Source organism: Prunus persica, chromosome G1 (assembly GCF_000346465.2).
Source record: "Prunus persica cultivar Lovell chromosome G1, Prunus_persica_NCBIv2, whole genome shotgun sequence".
NCBI lineage: Eukaryota > Viridiplantae > Streptophyta > Magnoliopsida > Rosales > Rosaceae > Prunus > Prunus persica.
In genome coordinates, this window is record NC_034009.1 from 31,207,506 (window position 1) to 31,227,965 (window position 20,460).

Genomic DNA, 20,460 nt, shown 5'->3' on the forward strand with positions numbered 1-20,460 from the left:
TATGAATTGAGTATGTGACAGGGAAAATCTGCACTCTTAGTTGGTTACTGTGACAGTGACTGGAAGTGGATCTGAGGAAGATATGAAAAGCACTTCCTGGATATGCATTTTCATTTGGAAGTGGTGTTTTTTTCATGGGCATCAGTCAAACAAACACAGTGTGGGCTCTCTCTACTGCAGAGGCAGAGTATGTGAGTGCAGCAGAAGGGGGTTGTCTGTTTTTTCTATTGTCAATTTTCCTCTTCTTTTTAAAAAAAAAAATGATTTAACAGAAAATTGGATGAAATGTTGAGGATTTAGATGACATGAGGGGAATTGGAGAAAAAAAGAAGTTCATATCCTTAATTTTCTAACAAAAAAAGTATAAGAAGTAAAACGAAAATTAGGTACAAGTTCAGGGGACAAATCAACAGTTATGCCTATTATATAGTCATTACTTATTATGAGCTCACCCTTATATATATATATATATATATATATATATACAGTCCCCTTCTATTGAGGGATCCCTTAAATAAAATTATTTGAGGGACGCCCTTTAGGGTACCCTACAATTTTTTTCCCAATGATCCAAACCATCTATTTTTTAGGTCTTCATTCATAGATCATCCTAACAAAAAATTAGACAAATCGGAAACCGTTTCGACATCCAATTGTGTCTTACAAAATCAATGAACACGGTCCTTCAAGAAAATGCTAAAATTTCAATAACTTAATTGAGTGGTCAAATGATATCGGATTCAAGTGATTTTTTGTAGGGATGATCTTTGAATGAGTATCTACAAAATAGACGGTTTGGATTAGTGAAATACAATTCGGAGTGGGGCCTACAAGGGGTGTCTCTCAAATAAGCTTATTTGAGGGATCCCTCAATAAAAGCTCTCTGTATATATATATATATATATATAGACAGGAGCTCATTGAGTTTAAAGGAGACAGTTGAAGCGATAGATGAGGAAAACAAGACAGTGACATTTCAACGTTTTGGATGGAGAAATATTGAAGCATTACAAGAGCTTCAAGGTCACTCTTAAAGAGACAGAAAAGACCAATGGAGGCAGTTTGGGGAAATGGATTCTGGACTATGAGGAGGTGAAGGACGAAATCCCAGCTCCGCAATCTTATCAGGATTTTGCAGTTAACATCACCGAAGATCTTGACGCTCATCTTGTCAATGCATGATATCATTGAGATATATATATACTAATAATTATTTAAGAGCTTCTGTTAAATTTATAAGTTCGGTATTTTAGTGATGTTTGCATCTTATTAAGTGCTGGCTTAGGCTCGATTTCCATTTCAATCCTTATAAGCGGCTGGACGTCCGTGTACTTATACAGTTGTACTAATTAATAGAAAGAAAGAAGAAAAAAAACCTATGTGCAAATATGTATTTGGTATTGGTGATATTTGTGGATAATAATCAATCCTATTTTCTGTTTTAATTGATAACCATATTCATGCTTAATGACAATATATAAACGGACTTTTTTCTATTGCAATTTCCAATAGGGATCTCTCAACTAAAATAAAAACAAAAACAGAAAGTGTTGTGCGGAACACTCCAATACGTTGTTTTCGATGGACTGTACGAGTTGTCTGGAATCAAAACTTATCCAAAGTTTGTGATTTGAGTGAGTGATGTTGCATCTTAATTAAGTGCTGGGTTAGCATCGATTTCAATTTCAATCCTTAGCGGCTGGACGTGCGTGTACTTGCACTAACAGAAAGCAAAAATAAAAACAAAAACAGAAAGTTGGGTATATATCTAATCGGAAGAAGGATATATCTTTACCCAAAAAAAGATGGAAAAAGAATCCTCTTTCTGATCCACCATAAGATGAAGATAGTGGAGATAGGACATCAGTAGTTCTAGCTTGCCCTACTGGAGGGCCCAGAAAACTGCATAATTGCTTCGCAGAACCACAAACCAGGATCAGCTGGAATATTGTGTCCTTGACAGAACCAAACTTTGGAATATATACATGCATCATACATCAGCTTTTGAAATATATTTCAATTCATACGCATACCGTGAATAATATTGGCTAAAGTAGTCAAGAGGATACATTATACATGTGATGTCTATAATTTCTTTCTTCTATATAAAGACCAAGTGAGAGAGAGAGAGAGAGAGAGTTATATATTTTTCACCAGGCTCTAGCTAATTTCATACAAATTTCGAAGGTACGTTATACAACTCTCGATTGAACAATACATAATATATGGCTCAAATAGCAAACATAGAAGTCCAAGCCGAGATCAAAGCCAGTGCTGACAAGTTCTACGAAATCTTTCGTAGCAAAGGGTACCTTTTGCCCAAGATCTGCCCTAATATTATAAAGGATCTACAGGTGCTTAAAGGTGACGGCAGCTCTGTGGGCTCAATCAAGCAATGGACTTACGTTGCTGCAGGTAACAAATATATTAATTAATACTCTATGATATGAGTTAATATATGCATATATAATATAGTGGAGAGATAAAATAATCGTTATAAATTGCTCTTATATGGTCACATACATTCAATCATAACTGTCAATTTCATAGCTGGACTATTATTTATCATAAACCTAACCTCCACCTTAATTAATTGGTTGTCTAAAACCATGATAGGAAATTTTTCTGAGGTTTCGAAAGAGACAATTGAATCCATAGATGAGAAAAACAAATCAATCGCCTTCCGAACGGTGGAAGGAGAGGTCACGAAACACTACAAGAGTTTCAAGGCGACAGTTGAAGTTACACCAAGGGGTAATGGATGCAGCAGCAGCTCATCAGTGAAATGGAACATAGAATACGAGAAGCAGAATGAGGCTGTTCCGGCTCCTAATAAGTATCTGGACTTTGTGGTCATTCTCACTAACAATGTTGATGCCTACCTTCTCAATAATGCGTAACAGATGCTAGTACAATATTACCCACAGCTGGTACAATTAGCATATTATTGGTTTAGTAAAGAAAAACAATATACATTTATCAGATCGATCTGACGTTAAAAATTGTTGCAAGACGAAATTAGAAAATCAATCAAATTAAAGTAGCTCGCAAAAAGACACGCTAGAGAAATAGGAAATCTAATCATAGACCCTTTCATTGCATGTGGAACATGTGGTTTCCAGATTGAATATATAAAGTATTTTATAATGAAAAATGACATTTGATCGACAGCCAGTCACCGACCCCAACTAATGATAATAATTAATTTGATAAGTACACGGCAAAAAAAATTAGTATTATTATTGCTAAAATCAGAATTATCCACCCGCCAGCAGTTTATTAATTCGTTCTGACAGTGTGACTTGATGAGCAACTGTTGATGAGTCCCGTTGAATACGCCCGATTTCTCAGGCAGATTCCTATGAACAGTAAGTATTAGGGTATGGGCTATAACTTGATCATATGCATGGGATATTGCAGTCAAATTAACTAATCACAAAGCCCCAAGGCTCCACGTATTTTGGTTCATAGAATTCATAGGCATTGAGAAAGTTGTTTAGGGCATGTTTGGTATTCAACTTGAATTTAACTTTTTAAATTTAAAAACAGAATTTGAGTTCAAAACAAAGAAAACCTGCTTGGTAACCCTATTTTTAAAAACTCAAACTCAAGAAAAACTAAAAAAAATACTATAATTATTAAAAATAAAAAATATTTATTTTTTCAGTTTTTTTCTAACAACTCACCAGTTCTCAAATTTTTAAGATTTGAAAACAGTTTTTAAATTGCATACCAAACAAGTTTTTAAATCTTAAAAATAGATTTAAGAACTCCTTGTTTTTAAGAAAAATCAAAGTTTTTGAGTTCCTTATTTGAATAGGATACCAAACGCTCCCTTACCTGTCACGATCGCTGTCTCCCCCTAACAAATAACAATCACTTTCCAAACATTATATATGAGATATGTCACCAATCATCACATATGCAATAAATGTTTTACCTGCTCTCTTTTTTAAATCGAAATAGGATCTTCTAGTGGTTTTTTCTGTGTCGGTATTTTGTTTCAACTTAAAAACAACACGGTAATGTTTTAGCTTTAGACTTAATTAGAATTTAGGACAAACATTAAAATGATAATCAACTGAAGATCAAATGGAAGTTTGAAATAATGTAGTTTGTGGACGCACATAACAATCATATTCACAATAACAAAATCTATAGATAGCCTTTTTTTGAACGAAACAACTTTTGATTTCAGATGTCTGATCATATTTGAAATTAGTCACACACATTACCGACATGCTAAAATCAGTATTTCGTCTTTATTTATTGTGGTGGGGTTTGATGGATCCCACAACAACTAACACATAAATAATTGAAGTGAGATTCATGTGTTTTTTATTATTTATTTTTGGGTTGTTGTTGTTGAGATAGAAGAGAGATCCATGTGGTTTTGAAAATGGAGAACAAATAGTAAATAATGAAAATAATGTGGCTTGTGGATCATGAGCTTCTACATTTAGGTCCCGTGCATTTATTCGTATTTATCCTCTCGTGAGCGTGTTTCATCCAACATTGCTTTTTTTATTTTATTTTATTTTATATATAATAACTTCCCCTTCTTCCTGGTTTGAGCGTTGTGGTTTCGATTGCCTTGTTGCTGGCCGTCTTGAATAAAAAATACAATTCCAACTTTTTCTGTATTAATGAAAATTCTGATAAAAACTGTTGTTCCAAATGACCAAGTTCCTATACGAAGATAAACAACCAATCTTCAATCGAAAAAATCAACTTAACCAGTCAGAGGAGTACATGTGGGATGACCATAAAATTGCATCTTATACCTTGATCAGGTCAATGGTATCAGTTGGCTCTTGATCGATCTCAATTTCTTTGTTGGCATGAGTCGTCACCGTTAATCATAGTTCCTCCCCTCAGCCTCAAAACCAGGTGAAGCGTTGACTCCTTTTAGAATGAATCTCAGTCCAGTGGATATGTTGATAATATATTTCGACAATTCCTATATGAATCTCTGTTGTGGCAATTGAAATAATGAACAAAGGAGTTTTGGATTAAAAAAAATATATAAAAAAAGGGGCACGCTAGGAGTAGGAATCACGTTAAAACAAACCCTCAACGACGTTAACATGAGTTTTGGAAAGAAAAAAAATTCTGATTTAAAGTTTGATGAGGTGTCATGTGTTAAGGGGGTTAGATTGTTTGGGTGGCTTAAATTTAACGAAATGCAAGTAAATGCAGGAGACTTAAATGCAGAGGCTCAAGATCCACGACTTATATGGCTCCATCACTACTATATAAGTGTAAGTAAGAGCCTAGGTGTTTCTTCACCACTGCCACGAAACTTCTTCTTATTTTATTGTCATTTATTTATTTCCTCATTTAATCCGGCTTAGAGCATAACGTTTTTGTTCAAAAATGTCTTATGCTGGTAAGGTGGACACTGATGTTGAAATCAAGGCTCCTGCTGTGAAGTTCCACGAATTCTTCTCGCAGAGGCCACACCATCTATCCAGTATCAGCTCTGATAAAATTAAGGGTTGTGATTTACATGACGGTGACTGGGGAAAAGTCGGCTCTGTCGTCAACTGGAATTATGTCCACGGTAATTAATTAGGCTTCATAAATGTAGCTAATATTGGGCTATGTATATGATTTACTGCTTGATTAGAGTTTGAATTAACGTAGTCATAGACTCGTAAGTTGAATAATATCTGATAATCATCGTTATTTAAACATGCTTAATCTTCAATTACTAATTACATGGTGAAATTATTGGCAGATGGGAAAGCTAAGGTTGCTAAGGTGGTATTCGATGCCATAGACGACGAAAAGAACTCGATCACTCTGAGAGTTGTAGAAGGAAATCTTCTGGAGCATTACAAGAGCTTCAAGATCACAGTTCAAGCAACTCCAAAAGGGGAGGGCAGCGTGGTGCATTGGACTTTTGAATATGAAAAGGTGCATGGCGATGTCACAGACCCACATACGTTGCTCCAGTTGGCAGTTGATCTCACCACAGATATTGGTGCTCACCTTACTGCCTAAGCTTGCATAAAACGCCTACGGCTCCCAATCTGTGTGTTGCTGGCTGTTACTCTATCTGAAATGCGCATGTATAAATAAATGATTTGGAGCCATCATCAAATTGCGATTCGTCTTTCCTATCAATCATATGTTTGTATGTTATAATTGGGGTTATGTCCTAATTACTGGCTTTTATATACGTCCTCCTATCAAATTATTATTATTAATAAATGAATGATATGTGTGTACGTATATTCTTGCTAAAATTAAATTTGGGTTACGTGTATACATATTTTCTAGCTTTGTCGTAAGACTGTAACCAGTGGCGGAGCCAGGAATCCTACCACAAAAGGTTTTAGTGTAAAAGTCCCAATAAAAATTTAGGATGGAAAAAAATATTGAAAGTGAAATTTCACAATAACAATGAGCAAAAACAAAGAGAGTAGTTGGAGGAGAAAATAAAAACAAAAACAAAAAATGGTTTTACGGGCTAGTTTGACATTGCTGTGCTTTTAAAAAAAAACTGCTTCTGTTGTGCTATAAAAATAATCAGTTGTGAAAAAAAGCAGTTAGGCGATTGATAAACTGTATTTGAAAAACTGCTGTGAGTAGTCAAAATGTTTGGTAAATTTTTATCAGAAATGTTTTTAGTATGTATAATGACCGAAAAGAGTGTGATATTAAAATTAATATATATGTTGTTTTACAATACTTTTATAATTTTTTTTATAATCTTAATAATAATATACAATTATTATAAAATAAAATAAAATAACTTGAGAAGGAAAGAGGCCCTTTTCTCCTTTTCCTTTTTCTCTCTTTTTTTTTTCTCCTTTTTTCTTTTCTGTCAACCCTTCTTCTCCATGCTTCTCTATTTCTCTTGTCAGCCTCTTCGCTTTTGGCAAGAAAAAGAACTAAAACAGTCAATTATAAATTTAAAAAACACCAGCCCTTTTTGTTGTTTTTTGTTTTTTGGAAAAGTGATATTCAAATTCATTCAACAAAGCAACAGCCCAAAGGTATAGCAACAAAAATTAAAACAAATCAGCCCTTTTTTGTCAGAACTCTTCCTCTTCCTCTTGCTCTCGCCCATCAATTTTCTCAATAAGATTTCATGAATTCTAGAGAAATTCATGAGGCTCGCCAAGCCAACTATTAGAATGGAGGAATCGGGTCTGTGGAGAGAAGCAGTGGCTAGAGAAGGATATGCTGGTCTTTTTATTATTTTCTTTTTGTTTCAGACCTGGCCCAAAATGACGTCGTTTTGGTCAGGTCATTTAAAAAACTTCCCTGGGTCCAAACGACGTCGTTTTACCCAGGTTGTTTTAAAAAAAAGAAGTCCCGTGCACAGCCTTCTTCTTCAGGTTGCAAACCCTTCGTTGTTTCAATCATTTCGTCGACCACTTGGTGTGCAGCTCCAAGAGGTCGCACCAGTAGCTCCAAGGGACCTCTAAGCTTATTTTCATGGCTTCCAAGAGGTCGTGCAACCCCACCGACTGTAACCCCATCCCCTCATCATCTATGCAAACTTGCAGTCACAAACCCTATTTGTAATTGCATGGCGGTTCCAATTGTTCGAGTAAATCCAAAACAGAGAGACCCTTAAGAGAATTTTTGTATTGTATTGGTTGAAGTGTTACAAATTAAGGGAGTTGCAGTATTTTATATAGCAGATAAAAGCTAGGCTTAACTAAACCTCTAACAAGCTAATCTAAGGGGGGTGTATTGAATTAAGATTTTAATAGATTTTTTTTAAGCCTAAAAGTCTAGTGGTATTCAATTATGATTTACAAGTAATCAATAAAAATCTGACGGTATTCAATTAGGATTTCAAAATCATCAATGCAAGTCTGGTGGTATTCAATTAGGACTTTCAAAAAAGATTAAAAAAAGTACGGTGCTATTCAAAAACTTACCGATTTTGAGGTATTTCATTAGATGATGTATTCTGTGAGACTTTTCAGTGGATAATATAAATACCAAACCCCATAATATAAATACCAAACTTTTCAGTGGGTAATTCAAAAACTTTCTTTTTTTGCAAGTATGAATTTATACTAATTACCTTTTCTCATGTGCTTATTTGACTCTATCATTGTTGTTTGATGTAAAGTTGTGAAAATTATGTGTGATATATAATATAGTAGTAAAAGAAGTTTCTCTTACATGTATGATGTAGTAAAATGAATTATTCACAATAAGGAAAGGACAAAGGAGAGCTAGCATTGAGCTGATTTATCAAACCCAAGACCAACAAAGAGAGGATGCTAACACATGGAGAGCTAGCATAGCTTTACCTATGTGGAGAGATGTTATTTAGGTCATATGAGGAGATGAAGCTTCAACAAATATTTATTACGTATTGAATAACTTTTGTTTTCCTTAAGCCATGTCTAGTTACTACATGACATTATTGTTATTACTTTTATCATTTCGTTATTTATCCATGTGGCATAATTAATTCATGTTATTATATCATTTTTATTTCATATGAAATCCTAGAGCAAATCTTTTGATTCTTTGGAGAATACAAAAAAGTCCTAAGTGAATCATAAGATAATCATGTAATTACAATTTATTAAAATCATAAGTAAAATCTTGTAATTACAAATCCTGTTGAAATCCATTACATTAAAATCATGTGATTACAATCTATTAAAATCCTAATTAAATACACCCCCAAGCTAATCTTATCTTTTTAATCTTATACCATTGATGGAAAAGTACTACTACGCAAAGACGCATCTTTTAATTTCATGCATGATATACATGTCCTGTGATCAACTACACCAAGACAATGGAATTAATGAGATGCCTCCTCCACAAGGTAAGATGAATTAAACGTTGATGGTTCAAGATCTGTCTCGGGTTATGCTCTTGGCGACGGAGGGCTCGTTAGGAATTGGCAGGGTGATTGGGTTGTTGGTTTTTTCTGCAAATCTTGGATCACAAATATTCGTCACAATAGCTCGCTGGGTTTTCGCGATTAAACATATATAGTTGTTGGCAAAGAATACCTATGACGACAGCTGTTTGTTTCGTCGGCACAAATTCAACCTTAGACGAGGGAGTTTTTTCCGGGTTAGTTAACTTTGGCCGACAAAATAAAGTCCTCACAAGTAATTCGCTATTATTGCTACGAAGTGGTTTATCAATAATCACGTTAGGGCTCTGCAAATCATTGAATAAATTCAACAATGACAATCATAGTTTACTTACCCAAATCAATTGATGAATTAACCATTTTGCAGCGAGCTTAGTGCAGAACTTAAAAAACAAGAACCATAAAAATAAAAATAAAAACTTTAATTGTTCAAATCTTGAATTGTTACAGAGTTTATCTTCATATCAACCAGAAGAATAAAAAAAACTAGATTGTGCTTCTCTCAATTTTGCAGGATAAAAAATAAACATGAAAAAGATTTAATTACTGATCATCAAAACAACAGTCAAATATAGTATATATCATCAGAACGAAAGACTGATGATCTTATTATGTTCAAAAAAATTCCAGGGTTGATGAAAGTAAAACATGAACCTGCTCGAAGATGACATTTTGATTTTATCGTTTTCTATATCTCAGAAAGTTATAGAAAATCTTTATAATTGTAATTTTATATTGCAGGTAGTATTATCTTATATTATCTCAACCAAAAAAAAAACAAAAAAAGTAGGTCTAATCCCCGTCTACAGAAATGACGTTTTGATTATCGTTTGTATTTAATAAAATAAAATAAAAGATTAAGCAATGTTTAACTTTAGGCGAGAGAAAAAAGAACATTTACTCTCCGAGTCTAGTTAATTATAATTTGTTTCATCATTGAATTAATTGAACTGATCAGATAAGACACCACCAGGCCGTTCTCTGACCCTGTATTAAAATTCTGCGCCCCAATAATGTAATTTAATATCCGAACGACCTCATCAGTACTGGGATACTGGATAGGACACCTCATGCATGACTACTGCCAGGGACACCTTCTTATAATATTTGTTCTCATCAATTACTGACAATTGCGTTTTAGTTGGATCTACTCTATTTATCAAATTCAAGTCAAGGGGATTTGGAGAGTTGTTTGTCTGTCACGATTGTTGTCTCCCCACTCGAATTATATTATCTCAGCCTTCAAATATATTATAGTACCCAGGATGTGATTATTTAATCAGCTCACTGATTATATCTAAAATATTTGGAAAATTATTTAAAATTGAAAACATTTTTTCCCGCCACTCTTAATTGGTGGGAAGTAGTCACTACGTTAATAATCTATCAATGAATATATTTTTCAGATTTGTATAAACATGTAGATTAAATCACACTCGTACAGGAAAGATGGTTTCTTTAAAGTTCGTATTGGATAATGGGACTCCAAAAAAAAAACATAAATTAATGTAAGCGAGATTTGTGTGTTTTGAACAAATACTTAAAAAATGATATAACAATTGGCTGGTGCTATCATCCGCTCACCCTCTCTTCTATTTAAGTGCAAGGACCTAAGTAGTTTTTTTCAACATCAATTTGCAGTCTAGCACCAAGTACACTCCATCCTCCTATCCTATTATTTACGTTAACTTCATTTTGTGAAAATGTCTAGCAATCATGGTAAGGTAGAGACTGATGTTGAAATCAAGGCTCCTGCTACCAAGTTCCATGAAGTTTTCACACACAGACCACACCACATATCCAATGTCAGCTCTAACAACATTCAGGGTTGTGATTTACATGAAGGTGAATGGGGAACCGTCGGCTCTGTGGTCTACTGGAATTATTTCCATGGTAAGTAAGCCTCCCTATAGCTTCAATTAACATCAATTATATTATATATTATGTTCATGTCGTTTGATGTTAATTTCTTCCTTCAACTAAACTGGTTGATTGTTTCTTTTTTTTGGGTGAAAAAATTTATTAATTGTTATGCAGATGGGAAAGCTAAAGTTGCCAAGGAGTTGATTGAAGCCATAGACGCTGAAAAGAATCTGATCACTTTCAAAGTGATCGAAGGAGATCTGCTGGAGCATTACAAGAGCTTCAAGATCACCATTCACGCCACTCCAAAAGCTCATGGTCAAGGCAGCATCGTCCATTGGACTATGGAGTATGAGAAGCATCATGGTGATATTGAGGACCCACATACCTTGCTCCAGTTTGCAGTGGATGTGTCCAAAGATGTCGATGCTCATCTTACAAGTGCCCAGGCATAATTAATTATAATCGAAGGCTTGATTGAGGCGGGCTTATAGGATCATCTGTGATTCTGTGTGCTTCCTATATATCTACTATCCATTTGCTTTCTTGCTGCAGAAATAAACGCCTTCAATCAATGTTTGTATCTTAAGTCTGCGTGGGCACTGGCCAACCTGAAACTTTCATTTACTTGTGTTTGCCGTCCTTATATGATATGGGCTAGCTATGTATCTTTTATTAATTCCAAGTTGGGGCTTTACCCATATAAAGCCATATTTCTACATACTCTTGAAATGTGTTTCTACATATCTAATGTCCTCAATTGATCTAGCGACTCAAGTTCAAAATTTTCTTCTCTTGTTAATTTAAAAATAAATATCTGTAACGTCTCTCATCCACTTATCATGGGCGAGACATAATTTGTGCGATTTTATGTAAGACCTATATCTATCTAATATGAGAGAATACGAACCCACAACCCCCACAAACCAAATGAAAAATAGAATTAGATTATGGAGGCAAGATAAGACCGATCTTATATATATATATATATATATATATACAGTCCCCTTCTATTGAGGGATCCCTTAAATAATTTTATTTGAGGGACGCCCTTTAGGGTACCCTACAATTCTTTTCCCAATAATCCAAACCATCTAATTTTTAGGTATTCATTCATAGATCATCCTTATAAAAAATTAGACAAATCGGAAACCGTTTCGACATCCAATTGTGTCTTACAAAATCAATGAACACGGTGCTTTAAGAAAAGTACTAAAATTTCAATAACTCAATTGAGTGGTCACATGATATCGGATTCAAGTGATTTTTTGTAGAGATGATCTTTGAATGAGTATCTACAAAAGAGACGGTTTGGATTAGTGAAATACAATCCGGAGTGGGGCCTACAAGGAGTGTCCCTCAAATAAGCTTATTTGAGGGATCCCTCAATGGAAGCTCTCTGTATATCTATATATATATATTTATGAGAGTAAGTTATCAAGACAGAATTATTACGGAGAAAGATGTTGGAAATATGAGTGCTAAATTGCTATAAAATAAACAAAATAAATACTGCACATAAAACATATTTTTACAAAAAGAGAATTGAATTAGAAGAACCTTAATTGAGTCAAGGCAAGTGTTGGACACTTTGACCTTAAGACGAATTACGCCCCACACTGGTGCTTATGGTTCACTAGCGTTCGCCTCCCAGGATACAACGACTCCCTTCCTTATGAAAGAAGCACTACAATTCACAAGGAACTTTGAACCAAAATTATGAAGGAACCTCTCTTTATGAAAACTCTAATGCTCTCTATATATGAAAGTATGTATGTAGAGAATTGATTGAATGAATAAAACTGCAGGAGGATTGCTCTATTTATAGATGATGAAATACCCTTTCCAGAAATGTATCCCAATCTAAAAAGGCAAACAATCACTACAAAAAAAAGGGTCATTACCGACCAACATTTTCCGAGGGTCCTGAAATTCCCTCGGTAAAAGTATTTTTTCGGACCAAAAAATGGTGTCCGTTGGAAATATGTCATAGGGCTGAAATTTGTTTCCGACAAAAAAAATACCCTCGGAAAAAGTCTCTATGGTCGTCGGAAATGTAATTTATTTGGAGGGAAGACTTAGCGCCAACTTTATTAACGACAAAAAGTATGTTTGTCGGAAATATGATGATTATTTTCGAGGGGTTTCTCATTCCGTCAGAATTGTTTGACTATTTCCGAGGAGAAATATGTCCTCTCGGAAATGCCGTTATATTTACAACCAAATTCATACTCAATGGTAATAGTTGTGCTTTTTTCCGAGGGCATATTCACTTTTGTCGGAAATCACAACCTATTTCCAAGGGCAAAATATGTTCGTCGGTAATAAATTTTCTATTTATGAGAAGAATTAGGGACCGTTGGAAATGATTATCTTAAAATTTTCATAATAAATTAAATAAAAATAAGAAAAATACACCAAAAAAAGCTATGCACTCCTGACAATAAATCCTTCAATTTTAGAGGCTAAAATCATGATTCCACATAATTCAGTTCATGGTAATTATTGGATCAAAGAAGCAAGAATGTTAGGTTATCAAACATTAACTAGTGTTTGGTTTGTTTACCAACTAAGTTGAGTTTTTGTTGTCACTTTGAATTTTTATAAGTAAACAAAAAAAAAGATTTCCAAAGCTTTAGGATGAAGAGAATGTCATCACTAGGATTTCATAGGAATTTTCAGTGAATTTTTTGGATTTTTAATGTATTTTATATGATTTTTAGGAGTGAAATCATGTAAAATTCATATTAAACTGAATTGATCGACAAGTGGCAGCTTCTTTGAGGTGCATTTTCTGTATTGGTGACTCGTCCTCATACCACAATGCCATCTGTCCTTTTTCTTACTTTTTGTTGTTTATCTTAAAAAAATTAATAACAGATTAAATAAAAATCTGAAAAATGCACCAAGAAAAGATACGAACTCCTTATGAAAAATCCTTTGATTTTAGATGTCTAAAATCATGATTCCACATAATTGAGTTCATGGTAATGATTGGATCAAAGAAGCAAGAGTGTTAGGTTATCAAACATTAACTAGTGTTTGGTTTGTTTACACAAACTAATTTGAGTTTTTGTTGTCACTCTAAATTTTTATAAGTAAAAAAAAAAGAATTTTGAAGCTTTTGGACGAAGAGAATGTCACTAGGACTTCGTAGGAGTTAAATCATATAATATATTCATTATGATTTTTAGGAGTTAAATCATATAAAATTTATATTAAATTGAATTGATGGACAAGTGGCAGCTTCTTACATGCGCCACCTGTCCTTTTGCTTATTTTCCCTAATTATTTTTTGCCAATTTCTGCCCAAGTTTGTTTTTTCTATGCACTTTTTTTCACAAAAACTTACTTGGAGAAGGTGAGGGTAGGTTTTGGAGTAAAAAAGCATAAGATGAAGACATTTTTTTATATATAATTTTGGAGCTTTAAATAGAAGAGAATATCACAAGGAGTTCCTATGAATTTTCAGTATATTTTTCTGACTTTTAATTTATTTATTATATATATTTTTGGATATTTGACTTAAACTCTTTTTTATTTATTTGGGAATTGGTGTGGGGAAGAGCCCTTTCATTTTTCATTGACCGCCAAATAACTCCAGCCAAAACTCAAATTTCCCCCTTCTTCACCAGCAAAAGTGAAAAATGGGCAATTTCAGAAACCTAGCAGCCGCCTCCAACACTCACTCTCCCTATGCGTCTCTCTCTCATCCCCCTCTCTCACTAAGTCATTGTCTCTCCCTCTGCGTCTCTCTCTCTCATCTCATCCATCTTCGTTTGCCTCTGACCGTCTCTGTCTCTCTCTCACGATCTCACCCTCTCCGTCTCTCTCCCGATCTCACCCTCTCCGTCTCTCTCGCGATCTCACCCTCTCTGTCTCTCTCCCGATCTCACCGTCTCTGTCTCTCTGTCCTCTGTCTCAATTAGTTAGATTTCAGTTCTCTTTTTCATGTCTCTGTTTTTTTACTTATTTGTCAATTGTGCATTTTACTTGCGGTGATTTGGTTGTGCAGGTTCTGTCATGAAGCATCAACTATGATGAGGTATACTTCACTGAGCCTTTCTGGTATTCCAGATTTATTAAGATCTTTGCCTTGACAATTATTTATTCTATGCATACTTGGATTGATTGTTAATGGTCATGGTTCTTTATTTCATGTTTTATTTTCTGTTGCTCTGCTTTAATGGCTAAAATATTTGGGTTTGTAATGTACTCTCGAAAGAGCAATACCTAAAATAGGGCTTCAAATTAAGTACTTCAGAAAATTTCTTATAGCATGTATTTCTGTTGTATTAGGTACTGATATAATGCGGGTTTGATGTTCCTCTACAAATTCTTGAACTATTTCCTTATGGTATCCTAACCATATATTTTCTCAAACTTATTACTTGGAATGCGGGTTTTGAAATGCAGGGACATACCAAGCCTATCCTTTCTGTGTGCTGGGATCCATCTGGTGAGTTCCTTGCATCAGTCAAATTATACATGGTCACCCTATAAGGTAATAATAGGATACAGTAAATTCTTCTGATTTGTTCTTTTTCATTACTGTGTGTTTGATTAGGCATAATGACTTAACATGAGTTTAGACTGTTGTATGTGGTCTATTTATGTCAATTGCCTGTGGGTCAATCCATGTTCCCATGTTACCTCTTTAGTTTCATGGATATCTTGTATTTGCCCTGAGTATTTTTTTTCCTTAATAGCTTTTACTGGTGGTTGACTTGATTTCCACGGTTAATGATTACCTTTGTTTTTTACACAGGTTAGAGCATACTTACAGCGTCAATGGAAGCAGATTCTATCTGGAAGGGTGTCTCTTCAGGATTTTGTATCTGCAAAGGAGGTTCGCCTAGGCACCTACTGTGAGTGTATCTATTTTTCTGTTCTTATTTCATTACTGTTTGTCATGTATTGTCTTCTTACTTGATATATTTGATTTTACACATTGACTAAAACTTTGTTTTGGAAACAGAACTAGCTCTGTTCTTGTTTTGGCAGGATAAACAAACAATGTTATTGTTAATGGGAAATAGCAGCAGCCCATCATTAGCGAAGATTCAAAGGAAGCTATGAAGCATGCATTCGAACTCTTTAATGTTCGATTGGAAGTAGACTTTGGGACTAGTGATATAGGACATAGCTTAGGATTGTAATGAATATTTGTAATTTATTACATTTGTCTTTTATTAATGATGATATATACTATTCTTCGAACAACAATTTTTCAATTGAAATATTATTTAGATTTTTTGACAAAATATTTGTACGTTTAATGCTTATAAATGTAGTCGGAAAAACATTTTTTTCGACAAGCTTCCATGTCGAAAAAGCACAATTCCAACGAATTATATTTATCACAAATAGTAATCTAGGGTCGGAAATACTATTTTCGACAAATAGTCATTGGTCGAAAAAATAATATGGCAAGAACAAAAGATCTCGATCAAAAATTATTTCCGACAGGTGCGCAAGTATTTGCGACCACATTTATTGTTGGAAATGAATTTGTATGGTTGTTTTGAAAATCTATTTCCGATAAAAATATAAGCAATATCGACGGAATATGGGTGTCGAAAATACATTATTTCCGACGGAATGGTCGGAAAAAAAGTATTTGCAACCGTCGTTTTACCGACGACTTCCGATGAACTTTTGCCGTCGAAAAAGCGAATTTCCGACGGCAAAAGGCTTTTTGCGACCACAAAATACCCTCGCTAAAGGCATTCTGTTTTGTAGTGAATGCATCCCTTCGTCTAAAGCGTTGTCACCCCAAATAATGCATCCCTTGGTTTGAAGAGTTGTCACCCCCCATGTGAAGATGTCTTTAACCCAAGGGTCATGTCTTTAACCCAATGAATTTTATTAATTTCCATTCAAATAGGAAAAATTAATATTAGTTAATATTAAATTTTCAACAAAAGATAGATGTAGCCTTGCAGCCGCCAGCAACCACCAACCCATGCGGCTGGAGCCTTGCAGCAAACAGCAAACTCTGCATAGCTGCTGCTGCTTTGCCGCGCCACTCCACCATTGGGACGCAGTAGCAGCCGGGCCATACGGCTGCTGGAATTACAGCACAGCTGCATTGGCCCATGGCCTCCTCCTTCACCTTACCGCCGCAAGGGCCAGGCATCGACGTCACCGCCCATGACGGTGTGGCCATTCACGGCAATCTCAACACCGTCCCGGTCTTGGAAGAAATCTATCCACTCTCCCATTTTCCATCACACATGGCGTATGCACCTGTGTACTCGTCCAATGGAGCCCTAGCCCATATGCCTTTGGGCCCAATGCACGCCACTCTTCCCGGGCTACGCAGTCAGGTGGACCTTAACTCGCGAGTTGATCAACTTGCACAGAGGGTCGACGACTAAAATAATTTGATTGGCCAACTACTTAGGCAGATCAACTTAGATCAAGGCCTTGAATCTTGGGTCCCCAGACAAGAAGATGAGGAAACACGAGCACACCGGCGCACAGTTCGAGAGGTCGCAGGTCGGTCGGACAGAGAAAAACGGGCATGGGAAAGAATGAGATCGTGTTGAAGAGACGCAGACATCTGCAAGCCGTACTCTGACTCGGTAGACGATCTGTTCAAGGTTAGGTCCAATGACCAATGTGTACGAGAGACTGGCCCACAGTCCGATGTCCACACTTGTTTGGGTCCACAAGGAAGTATCTATTCTAAGTTGGGCATGCAAGGAGTAGAGTTTGTGAACGTTTGCGTGATGAACACAATGACTGACGCTCACAAATTCGCCCGAGAACCAACTCACGGGGACGAGTCGTTGAGGAACCCTTACAAGGTCAATCTACCAACCCGCCCAGCAGGTAGGAAAACCAAGGGGGTTGACCCTTGGAGGCTGAAGAGAAAGTTAACCAACGGTGTTCGAGGCACAGAATATATCGAGAGGCTTGTGAATGACCGACTCCAGAGTCTCCAACTTAAAGGAAGCATGGAGGAGGCTCTACGCAGGGAAGTTGATCAAGTCAACTCATCGCCCTTCACTGACAAGGTAGAGCAGGCTACACCTTCGAAATGGTTCACAACACCGTTCATCACTCCATTCAAGGGGGACTCTAACCCTGATAGCCATTTGAAACACTTCAAGAGTGCTATGATCCTGTACAAGACAGATGACGCCCTGATGCGCAAGGTGTTCACGATGACCTTGCGAAGAACAGCTCAGGACTGATTCTACACTACAAGAAAACTGGGTGTTTACAGTGTGCCATTTACGGCATGCATAGGTTGCACGCCGTAAAAGACTACTTTTCATGGCGTGCAATTTACACGCGCCATAAATGAGATTTCCCCTTCCTTTGTTATGACATGTTTTTATTGCGTGCCTTAATTTTTGGCTATTCAAGGGGTGCAAAATATGCATGCCGTGAAAAAAAGACTATATTAATGACGTGCAAAACATGCACGCCGAGAAACGCCCCTCATTTAATTTTTGTTGCCCGCGAAAACACTTCCTTTTCCCTCTTAGAATTTTCATATTTCAGAATACTCTCCCCTAAAATTTTTCGTGTAACATTCTTTTCTTCTTCCCCAAATTTCTCCCTCTCTCTGACCCTAAACTCTCTCTCTCTCTCTCTCTCTCTCTCTCTCTCTCTCTCTCACCCAAAACCCTCTCTAGCTCTATCTGACCCCAAATCCTTGCGATTCTCTCTAACTCCAAACCATCTATCACTCTTTCTCATCTAGAAATTCTCTTGATTCCCAAACCCTTTCACGACTGCAATCTCAAGGTAACCTTAACTTTCTCTATCGCTATTTTATTTTCCAGATTTTTTCAAAATGTTCTTTCAATTTAGCTTTGCGGAACCTCACGGCTGCACTCTCAAGTTGGTTTTACTAAATTTTAGGGAACCTCACTGGGTATGAAGTTTCAAATTCTTTCAATTCTTTCAATTAATGTGCAGGTATTACTAAATTTCAAATTCTTTCAAAAGTTTAATTTAGATTTAGATTTTATTTATTTATTTAAATTTTGCAGAAACTAATAGTGCCTTGGTTTGTTTTTAGAAGAGGTGCCATGTGATTGGTTGAAGATGTAGAAAAAGCTGGGTGAGAGGTAAAAGTCAGCTCCTTATACACTTATACACTTATTTTTAATTTTGTTTTATTTATTTTTCTGCTTAGTTCAATTTTTCTTTTTCAAACCAGATTTGAGACCTCTTGTTGGCTTCTCTAATCTCAGCCACCCACTTCACCCATTTTCTCCAATATATGTTCCTTTGGTACATGTAAGTATACTTAATTTCCACTTGCATTTAGTTTCGTTTCTTTAGTTAGGAAATGGTGGTGATTGTGATTAATTTTCTCCTTCTTTTGGTATGGCCATTGAATTGACTAATTTGCGTTTGAAATTGAAGAGAAGCTATCCAATTGGGATGGTATTGGAGTAGAAGAGCCTTTGAAGCTTCTCTTCAGAAGACTAGCTAGAGGTTTGATTTAATTTCTTCCTAATACGGCATAAGTTATAAGCATCTATTACAAAACGGGATTGACAGATTGACAGACCCAAACCCAACACAAGATTTATGTTAATTATTCATATAAGATTTATACTTGTTTTTTAAGATTGTTCAGAAGTCTTTTGGGGTAGAAGTTGTTAAGTTTCAGTTACCCACGTTGACTGTTAATTTTGCACTGTTGGTTATAAGTACTTGGTTTTAAACTATACATATTCAGGATTGTAATTTGGTTGAAGTTTGATACCTAAGTCTGGTAAGCATGACTACAAAATCTGTCAAAAACAGGGGCTGCAGTTTCAGTTTTGAAACACTTACTTTGGACTGCCTTATCTTATAAATTAGAGCACAATTTCTGTCAAATTTTATATGGTTTCAAAGTTTATTTAATCAGCTTCAGGATGCATGTAAATTGGTAGATTTTTATTGAGTTTAGGGTGTTTAATTCTGAGTTCAAAGTTTAATGCACAGTAGCTGAAATTGCGTTAGTTTCTCTGGTGGTGCAGGAGCAACAACAGTTACCTAAAAGCTCATCATGTCAAGACATAAGTTGGTGGTTCAATTGATGAATGTCAAGGTAAACTTAAGTTATACACACAACTACCTACTTGATCATAATACCATAAACATTGGAGTTTATGGTTCAGTTGCTGATAGAATATTTGGAAGCAACAACAAAAACATAGCCAAATAATTGGACAACCAGCTGATGGTAGCCCTGCTACACAGTTTGAGCATAGGTTAGATGTGGTTTGATGTGTTAGAGATTGATTTTTGTTATTATATTCATGAATTAATGGGTTGGAGAGATTGTGAACAAGTTCATTATAGGTTTGGCAGCACTTTTATGTGTTTCTTTTATACTCTAAAGAGTTCGTATTTAGAATTGATTATGATTGGTATAGGTTCTCTTTTCAAGTTTGGTTGCAATACCACATTTTTTTTCCCCAAGGTAATAAAAGATATAAGTATATTGTTACTACGAAATAAGAGTAAGGAGGAAATTAGTTATTTTTTAAAAAATAAAGTCAAACACGGCGTGCAAAACACACCTTAAATGGGAATAAAACACTCTTTTATGGCGTGCATTGAATGTCGTAATAACTGTTTTATGGCGCGCAAGGCATGCCATAAATAGTTGTCCAAACTTTTACAAAACCTCAATCATGGCGTGCATTATTAATGCTTGCGGCAAGCGAATGCACGCCATAAAAGAAAAATACCTTTTACAGCACGCCTTT

General features: G+C 35.5%; 4 protein-coding genes and 1 long non-coding RNA gene across 9 annotated transcripts in view; all 5 read left to right on the forward strand.

The window, feature by feature from the left end:
* The window catches only part of LOC18791960 (MLP-like protein 34), a 3,921-nt gene extending 906 nt beyond the window's left edge, over positions 1–3,015 (forward strand). Inside the window, exons 2-4 of the mRNA XM_020557045.1 lie at positions 910–1,028; positions 2,226–2,415; positions 2,617–3,015. Coding sequence (XP_020412634.1) covers positions 910–1,028; positions 2,226–2,415; positions 2,617–2,900 — 593 coding nt within the window. The 3' untranslated portion in view covers positions 2,901–3,015. The remainder of the gene's footprint in view (positions 1–909; positions 1,029–2,225; positions 2,416–2,616) is intronic.
* On the forward strand, positions 5,274–6,271 carry LOC18790813 (MLP-like protein 31). Its single transcript, XM_007226460.2, has 2 exons — positions 5,274–5,563; positions 5,741–6,271. The coding sequence occupies exons 1-2, from the start codon at positions 5,377–5,379 to the stop codon at positions 6,004–6,006; spliced, it is 453 nt and encodes a 150-aa protein (XP_007226522.1). The 5' UTR covers positions 5,274–5,376; the 3' UTR covers positions 6,007–6,271.
* On the forward strand, positions 10,481–11,500 carry LOC18792212 (MLP-like protein 31). The gene is made up of 2 exons (XM_007223589.2): positions 10,481–10,762; positions 10,907–11,500. The coding sequence occupies exons 1-2, from the start codon at positions 10,573–10,575 to the stop codon at positions 11,185–11,187; spliced, it is 471 nt and encodes a 156-aa protein (XP_007223651.1). The 5' UTR covers positions 10,481–10,572; the 3' UTR covers positions 11,188–11,500.
* Positions 14,296–15,996, forward strand: LOC18790076 (DNA polymerase zeta catalytic subunit). 3 transcript variants are annotated; one of them, XR_002271665.1, is made up of 4 exons: positions 14,296–14,777; positions 15,149–15,236; positions 15,501–15,581; positions 15,711–15,996. XR_002271665.1 is itself a non-coding variant. In XM_020563830.1 (4 exons), exons 1-4 carry the CDS (start codon positions 14,770–14,772, stop codon positions 15,809–15,811), a joined length of 252 nt encoding a protein of 83 aa, XP_020419419.1. In that variant the 5' UTR covers positions 14,298–14,769; the 3' UTR covers positions 15,812–15,996. The 3 variants fall into 3 exon arrangements, 1 of the variants encoding a protein (XP_020419419.1); XR_002271664.1 differs by having other exon boundaries at positions 14,297–14,777; positions 15,501–15,600; XM_020563830.1 differs by having other exon boundaries at positions 14,298–14,777; positions 15,737–15,996.
* LOC109949157 lies at positions 18,167–20,121 on the forward strand. 3 transcript variants are annotated; one of them, XR_002271667.1, is made up of 6 exons: positions 18,167–18,493; positions 18,611–18,667; positions 18,771–18,819; positions 18,912–18,991; positions 19,121–19,192; positions 19,726–20,121. It is a non-coding gene; the product is annotated as an uncharacterized LOC109949157 (long non-coding RNA). The 3 variants fall into 3 exon arrangements; XR_002271668.1 differs by having other exon boundaries at positions 19,126–19,192; XR_002271669.1 differs by lacking the exon at positions 18,611–18,667.